Genomic DNA, 9,040 nt, shown 5'->3' with positions numbered 1-9,040 from the left:
TAATGATACTATACTGCATTATTTCACTGCTACAATATTCCCAGGTAACAAAGTGCCTTGAAAAGGTGTTGACTAAACTTGATCGCTGCATTTCGCATAACGCGGGAGGAAATAAGCATCGATAATTCAAGAAAAGATAACTTCTTTCCGGAGGGCAGAAATTGGCTGACGAAGATCTATTTAGAAGTAATTACAATAGGTAAATCACGTTACATGTACTCATGTTGTGACATTTGTGTGCATATTTATCAGAGTAAATACATTCGTTGTTGATATGCTCGCCATAAACAAGAAGGTTTACGTTGATTACTGTCAAATTTCGTCCATAAGGACGCAACCGACGTGGGCGTCTCCTGTATCCAGGCAGTTCCACATCTCTTAGGTTCTGATGACGTGTTATTCTTATCAGGTGAACTGTCAACAAAGCAAGAGGGAACTGAATAGTGCACGTGTGGTCACAAACATAACACATTTGGTAAAATTGTAGATACCAAGACCTTCCTTCGCGAACAGCCCAACTTGCCACCTGTGACACTCATCAAATATCTGTGACCGGGTATTGGATCAGTCTCATCACGGTCCTTTAGTTTCAGCCAAGATGTTATTAAGACAAAACGCTCTGGTCCTTATAATTTTGAGTTTATTACATGAAAGTAATTGTGAAAACACCCTAGCAAGAGGTAAGTTTCATTAATACTAGGAATTAGTTTATCAGTATTTGTCAATATAATACAGTAACAATGACATGTAATATCATGGAAAAAGCTTGCTTGACATGTATAGAAAAGATCAGTAGATTTTTATTTTCCTGCATTAAGTGCATGCAAATACTGAAGATTACAACAAAACCACAAATTAGATTATTAGTGAAATTGCGTATTTAGTGAAAACATGAGTCCCTAAGACTACACGACTATGATCATGGCAGACATAATTTTCTAAACCCAGCAGTATTCTCCTTGTCATCTACAATAACCTGTCACAAAACAAGCACTCCACAATAGACTGCCAGATTCAATATTCCAGTGTACTCCAGAAATCAGTCCAACAGATAAATCACTTTCAAGGCAAGAAGGAACTGCACTAGCATGATAATGTTTAGACCACCACCTCACATTAAAGCACTACCAATACAGAATTGGCCTGGCAGTTGCCAAGTCCCCCAGATGCAGACACTACTCAAAAGATGCTGCCCAACAGTGCAATGCTCACTCATTCCAGAGTGTGATGCAAAATCTCTTTATCAAATGACTTTATCAAATGACTTGTGGGGTAAACCAATGGCCAAGGCTGGCTTCCTTTGGGCCACAGGTACCCTGCAAGAGAGAATTGGGTAACTTTTTTGGTTTTGTAGTGGTGAACATTCATAGAATTAATAGCACTCCTCATCTTTCAGGTTTAGGAGATGCGTATTCTTGGGTAACTTTAGGGGATGGATTGACAAAAGCCAAAGAAACTGGGAAGCCTCTTATGTTGATTATTCACAAGAGCTGGTGTGGAGCATGTAAAGGTGCGTATACAATATTGACAAATGTGTTTTGAAGTTTTTATTGTACTGTGCTTTGATATTTAGTTTGTCTTTTGGGGCAGGTTTTGTGTAAATGAGCCATACTGAGACATAGTATGTGTACTAATTAGTTCACTTTATCAACAGCATTCAAACCAAAGTTTGCAGGATCAGAAGAAGCCAAAATGCTGAGTTCACATTTTATTATGGTAAACTCACTGGATAATGAAGAACCTACAGATCCAAAGTATGCTCCTGACGGAGGCTACATACCAAGAATCCTGTTCCTTGGTAAATATCTGTACAACTAATTTTACTTCATAGTTTACTGTGGGTGGGCATTTCTTCATTGTACTTACCTAATTGCAGTGTACAGAAATTAGTTATACTTTTGGGATCCAATTTCATCTTGTTCATGTACTGATTGATTTTATTTTTTTGTACTATTTTCTCATCAATTAAATGGTGTCTTGTGTTTCTTGATATCCCATTGGCACATTATCTTTTCTATTACTCTCCCATCCCTATGTCTATATACCAAGGGCTTTTTTCTCCTTAACCTCTTCACTCCGGGGCACATCGCATGTCTGGCAGCATCAGCTGCCTGACGTGCGATGTTGCGTCATAATAATCGCATTATAAGAAATAAAGTCAGTGCTCAATCATTCGTTCTCTTTCACCCGTGAATTTTTATAACCATAGAAAATATGATGAAGCCAGTTTAGAGAGAATGGAGGTTACGTAGGTACGACTACAATGAATATAATCAAGACGCCGACATCGGCATCATCGCATACCCACTTGCTCCTCATGACGCCTACGTAGACGTCACCGTATGGAAGTGGTTAAAAAGGAGTTGGCCAAGTCAAAAGACATGTACCTACGCCCACCCATTCCACTCTCATCCTCCACCCTTTCCTCCCTATTATCTGATGCAGCTCTCCCATTCCATGTGAACATATCACTTTCTCTCTCTATCTTTCTTCTTTTTTTATGTGTCTGTATATAATTTGATGCAGCCCGAAGGGATTTCTCCCCGTCCTCTCCTGTTATGCATGGGGGGACGGAGAGGGGGGGTCGCCGATTTAATGAAGCGGCCTTGCTGTGGATGTGCTGTGTCTTGCAACACTGCTTCTGACCCAGGGAAGTGGACAAGGTGCAGGGATGACCCGTCATCCAGGAGGTGCTCAGATAAGAGGGAGGGTGGAGGGGTGTGGAGTGTATTCAGGGATGGAATGGGTGGAAATGATTTTATGCCTTTCCCTTTTTGGCTACCTCCCTTGTAAGGGGGAAAAAGCCTTGGTATATGTATATATTATCCAGGTTTCATCTCTAGACATAAAAGTTGGCTCAACTATTGTGTTATATGTTCCTTTTGTTGCTTCCAATAACATCCTTTTATTTCCCCATGATTCTGGTTTGGGTATTTGGAAAGAATGAGTGAAGAAAGACTAGCAAAAAGATGGGATGCGCAAAATGTTAACAGTTCTATCCTCCTTACATTCAAGCATGCAATAATTTCCTCTATATAGTGGCACCATGCAAGCTTTCTTTTGGTCTTTGGGTACTCCCCTGTTTTAACATAAATTACATACTGACTACTGTATCACTATCTCATCCCTCTTTTCAGTCATCTTCATGTTTTCCCTCATTTAGTTCAACCCATTTCCTGTATTTCAACTTTGCCACAGATCCCTTCATTTCTTTTTCACTAATTTTTGTCAACTTAACTTAATTCTCCTGCTTTTCATTCCACTTCTCAGTATCATCATTTCAACTTCCCAATCCTCACTCACATTTGACAATGCTTTTAAATGTACATGAATATATCATTCTGATGATAACAAAATTAGGTTTGGTATATGGAAAATGTAATTTTTGTTTTATAGAGATAAAATTCTTTCTTTCAGACTCGGATGGTCATGTTCATCAAGAAATTTACAACAAGGATGGAAACCCAAGTTATAAATTTTACTATTCTGATGACAAAACTGTAGTAACATCCATGAAACAAGCCATTGACACTTTAGGACGAAAGACAATGCCATCAGATGAGTTTTAGCTACTCATGATTGAACCCATAGCATACATTTGGCAATTAGCTTGTTACTTATGCAGTAGAACTGCAGTTTTATCAGGTAAATGGAAGACTGTAAGATATGTAAAAGATATAATCAGAATTTTGGTTCTGTTCATCAGTCATTGGTGGAAGATTTATGTGAAGTCATGAAATAAATATATGTCTATGTACACCCTGTTGTAATGAACAAGAATATTGCCACTGTGTTCCCCGCATGTGGTAAAATGCAACTGAATGGTACAGAATATGGGCATTGGGAACCCCCTTTATATATATATATATACATATACATACATACCAAAGGCTTTTTCCCCCTTACACGGGGGGTAGCCAAAAAGAAAAAGGCATAGAAACCACTCCCACCCATTCCATCCCCTACATATTCCACTCCCCTCCACCCTCCTCCCTCCTTCTCATCTTGGCACCTCCTGGATGGCGGGTCATCCGTGCATCCTGTCCACTGCCCTGGGTCAGAAGTAGTGTTGCAAGACACAGCACATCCACAGCAAGGCCGTGGATGTGCTGTGTCTTGCGACACTGCTTCTGACCCACACACACACACACATATATATATATAGTTATATATATAATAATACAGACGCTCCTCAACTTACGTTTTAGTTACGTTCCGAACGGCCGAACGTAATGTGAAAATGAACGTAAGTTGTTACTCTACGTTCCAGTAATGTATGACCGTTCATACTGTATTATCCATCCATAAATTCTATTACCGTATCTTATAAAACACCCCTAAATCATTAATTGTAAACATAACATTGTAAAATAATAACATTGATTTCAAATAAATTAAATTCAAGCAACATAAAGTGAGATGGTGGAGGAGAGGGAGGAGGAGGCAAGGCATATTCAGTCTGTCGTTTGTGCCATGTAAACAATGGACACAGCGTCATGCGAAAGTATCGTTTGAACGTCTCGTACTACGGAGAGCGCGCTAAAATAAAAAAAAAAGATAAATAAAAAAATTTACAATTATTTTTTTTACAGTCAGTTCAAACGTAAAATAGAAAAACGTAAAACGAATGAACGTAAGTAGAGGAGCGTCTGTGTATATATATATATATATATATACACACACACACACACACACACACACACACACACAAACAAACATGTATACACAGGAATACCTCACTATATGACCGAGTGCTATAAAGTAGGTAAAACAAATGTTGGGTGTATGTGAAAGCCCCAGGAGGCAAAAATTGAGGAGGGGTTTGACAGGGTCCATGAACACAACCCCCCTATTTACATGTAAAACCCACCTCGATATACGAATTTTCACATTGCGACCAGTCAGCTGGGAACATAACTTGGTTGTACTGTATAGTGAGGTATTCCTGTATATTTCTTGTACATGGACCTGCTTGTGGTGGTCCCATGATATGACCAGCACAGCTGCCCGTTATCAAAACCCATCCACCCCAAGACCTCCATTAGGAGGTGCAGCCCTGAAGGGCTGACTCTCAGTCTCCAAACTAGGCCCAAGATCTCTCTGTCAACTTCAGCTGTTTTTGTTACACCTTTACACAAATGAAGGGCTTCCCTCCTTCTGCTACTTTCAGCTAATGACATAGAAAGAGCCTCTCACCAATGCAACATAGACAATAGTCCAAAGTCTCTTTCCAGAGAGATCTGTGGGAGGTCCCAAGGACCATTGTCAGCTACTCTTGGGCTGTGGTTTCCCCACTTAGTGAAATTTGAGGTCACAATTATTATTATTATTTTCTCCTACTTGGATCTGTTTTAACATTATGACCTCCCCGTCCCCATCAGGAGGCTAAGATGGTGCCTCCTACAGAGAAATTTGTAGTGTGGAATTCAGTAAACCATGCCCTTGGGTCAGCTCACTGGTGTCAAGGTTAGGACTGCCATCACCTCAACCATTCCTGCAAGTAGAGATGCCCAAACCCACTTGGGCAGTGAGCATCCTTCATGCTTATTCAGCAAAAAAGTATGCTTCGACTCAGCTACCTGCTTATTAGGGGGATAATGGCCTTTGTATGTATATGCATGTATGTTTTCTGACCTGACTATTGAAGAACATTCTTGCATGGTGAATTAGTCCACACATTTGCAGATTTTTGGCCATTCCAAAGACCAGCTGAATATTAGAGTCTTTATAGCTTTAATTTTAGGAAAGTTACTGAGTTTCAGGATTTTTGACTGTTTTCAGTGTTGTATTGGTGTGGGACTGTCTGTCACTGGCTGAAAGTATGAGGAGGAGGAGGAACAGTCACCAGTAGTCAGTTTTCCATGTGTGAAAAGGTGCAAGAATTACAGTTGAAGCTGGTAGAGATTGAGGAATTGTGGGCAGTCCAGAGACCAAGTGTCAGCCCCAATGAGTTGTGAATCCTGATAGAAGTGAAGGAGTTGACAGGTTTTGAAAATAGCCTGCTTAACTTTCTATCATGCAGGACCCATCATTATTCCCAGGCATTACATGTATATTTCCAGATACCCATCATTATTCCCAGGCATATCCAGGTAGTGCTAAGATAAGAGGGAGGGTGGAGTGTATTTAGGGATGGAATGGGTGGGAATGGTTTTATGCCTTTTTCTTTTTTGCTACCTCCCTTGTAAGGGTGAAAAAGCCTTGGTATATGTATTTATTACATGTATATTTCCAGTCAGTGAAATTTGACAATGATTATTATACGAGGGACCTGAAGTGCACTAACTCTCGTATACTTAAATCTATGATGAATTTGTGTCTTTTGAAGACCCAAAAATCTGTGAGTGTGCTGAATGATACACCATGCAAGAATATCTATAATACTCAGGATACTTCTGATGGTCCTAGGAGATAGATGTTGGGGAAAATCCTCTCCCTTCTGTATGTCTTCAAAACCTGTTGTCAACACCCTCACCTATGTCTGGGTCTGCGGCCCCCAAGTATCTGGTACTCATTCTTTTAACTAGGCTCAAGATTTTAATCAATTGAACAATTAATAAATGTGTATCAAGAAAACATGAAACTTTTCAGGCACAATTTCCTTATAGTAAAGATATTCATACATGTTCACACACACTATTTTCCCCAAACTTTTTCATTTAAGGAGAGTTGACAACTCTCAACTACTCTTTTCCTCCTGCCAGCCAAACATGGAGCAGACTCACACTAAAACAGTATAGATAACAGTCCTAAGTTTCTTTCTGGAGAGATTTATGAGGGAGCCTGAGGGACAGGATTGGTTGTTGTAGGGCTGTAAATTTCAGTGAGTGAAAATTGAGGCAATGTTGTTATTGCTATCAAATTTCCCTGTATGATGCACCAGTCTCTTTAGTCATATTCATGAGTGGCTGATTCAATGTGTGCCATTTTTATTTATGTTGAAATGGAAGCATTATAAATAGAATCATGACTTTTTAAGTACTGTATTTCTAGATTTAAAAGAATATGGTTATTGTGCAAACTTTCTGTAACCATAAATCTTTATGCTTAGAATAGTAGCAAACAACACTTATGTTGTGAAAAGTAAAGGTAGTACAAATTTCATTACACCATGACTATATACTCAGAGCAGATTTTATTTGTTATTAAACTTGAACATTACCATTTTGGCTGGTCACAATATCACTAAGGCCAACAGCAAGTCCTGTATTTATAAGTCTGAATCCCATATTAGGTATACATACCATGTTAGTGTATACAGTATTCATGATAGAATTGTGAAGTTTGATAATGAGGTTAAATTTATCAAGACACTATTACAATGCTATTCCACTTTATCTATAAATCATGGGTTTCTTCCTCCTACCAGGAAGGTACCCAAAGTCAAAAGGTACTCACTGCCACCAATTCCACTCCCATCCCCCAAAAAGAAACTGTCACCGAGTTTTCCCCCCCTCATGTCACAAAAGAATGCTAAAAAGGGATGGAGGATGGGACTAGGCATCCTGCTCTCTGTAGCCCTAAGGGCTAAATTTCAATGAGAATTAGAGTTAAGACATTCCAATGTGTGCATATACAAAAAAAAAAAAAAAAACACATAAATTGAATTAAACTAATCATAATTGTAATTTGGGTCATGGTTCTTCCAATTATGTACCCAAACCCAAGGACTTGGTGATATCATTTACATAATGTGTTGTTCCAGTTAACTTAGGACACATTTGTTTAGTTATGGATGGAGCCCAGACTGAGAGGGTTAGGTCCATCTTACTCGCTCCCTTCAGCCATGTGATACCCTTTGTACATTTTGTGCTAGCTAATGACATTATTTCATTCAATTGGAGAAAGAATCTGAGACTAAGATGCCTTTTGAACTAAACATGGGTGCCTTAAAAATAGGAAATGTATGAATTTCATTTTGTCTTTGAATAAATCAATATTGTTTTATTCATTTTTAAGGTGCCTTTAAAATTATTCCATGGAAATATTAGAATAGATTTTTAGCTTTCATTTGAATTGAATGAACTTGGTACTAGTTTACTTAAACATTTCAAACAAGCAATTGCTTGGTTGTCTTTACAGGACTGGAAACAGCATGTTTGCAAGGTTTATTGGTTTTTGCTGCTGAGGAGTTCCTCATAACTGAATAAAATTAATTGGCAGCAGCAAGAATATAGATAGTAAAATGCAAAAAAAAAGGTTGAACAATTTTTATATGAATTGGGTTCTTGAGTGAAAATCAGGCAACACCAAGTACAAAGGCACATGTCATAAAATGCCGCAAAAATGTTGGTTTAATTGAAGAACAAGACATTGAAAAATTACAATCTCTACAGTTTGCTTTATTGTCCTTTCACTCTTCCTACAGTATGTTCACTCAGGAAATCTCTGTCGATGTGCGGGGTACAGTTCCCATAGGTTGGTAGGACTGCCACTGGGCTACCTCCACTCCCATGCTGACCCTCCCATTTTAAAGAAATATTTAGTACCGAGTCGTGTAACACTGTGGTGTTTAACTCAGTTTGCATTAAAGAGAACCTGCACCCTAAGTATACGAATATACATATGTATACACACACACATACCAAAGGCTTTTTTCCCCCTTACATGGGAGGTAGCCAAAAAGAAAAAGGCATAGAGTCGTGTAACACTGTGGTGTTTAACTCAGTTTGCATTAAAGAGAACCTGCACCCTAAGTATACGAATATACATATGTATACACACACACATACCAAAGGCTTTTTTCCCCCTTACATGGGAGGTAGCCAAAAAGAAAAAGGCATAGAAACCACTCCCACCCATTCCATCCCCTACATACTCCACTCCCCTCCACCCTCTTCCCTCCTTCACATCTTGGCACCTCCTGGATGGTCATCCCTGCATCCTGTCCACTGCCCTGGGTCAGAAGCACTGTTGCAAGGCACAGCACATCCACAGCAAGGCCACTTCATTAATTCGGCAACCCCCCCTCTCTGTCTGGGATATTGGCTGCATGTTATTGTGGCAAAGTAGCATGCAGTTGATACTTTAGGGTCTATAT

General features: G+C 39.2%; 1 protein-coding gene across 3 annotated transcripts in view; it reads left to right on the top strand.

The window, feature by feature from the left end:
* LOC143021720 (thioredoxin domain-containing protein 12-like) overlaps positions 1-8,143 on the top strand; it is a 37,870-nt gene extending 29,727 nt beyond the window's left edge. The window contains exons 1-5 of one of the 3 annotated variants that reach the window (XM_076179395.1): positions 45-199; positions 410-680; positions 1,397-1,510; positions 1,655-1,798; positions 3,418-8,143. In XM_076179395.1, the coding sequence (XP_076035510.1) occupies positions 599-680; positions 1,397-1,510; positions 1,655-1,798; positions 3,418-3,569 (492 nt within the window). In that variant the 5' untranslated portion in view covers positions 45-199; positions 410-598 and the 3' untranslated portion in view covers positions 3,570-8,143. Of the gene's footprint in view, positions 1-44; positions 200-409; positions 681-1,396; positions 1,511-1,654; positions 1,799-3,417 lie in introns of those variants that run through there. The other 2 variants (XM_076179397.1, XM_076179396.1) reach the window with 2 other exon arrangements.
* Positions 8,144-9,040: the final 897 nt, after the last annotated feature.

This window comes from Oratosquilla oratoria, chromosome 42 (genome assembly GCF_046742065.1).
Source record: "Oratosquilla oratoria isolate Oo_2021 chromosome 42, ASM4674206v1, whole genome shotgun sequence".
Classification (NCBI taxonomy): domain Eukaryota; kingdom Metazoa; phylum Arthropoda; class Malacostraca; order Stomatopoda; family Squillidae; genus Oratosquilla; species Oratosquilla oratoria.
This window is presented reverse-complemented; position numbering and strand designations above follow the sequence as displayed.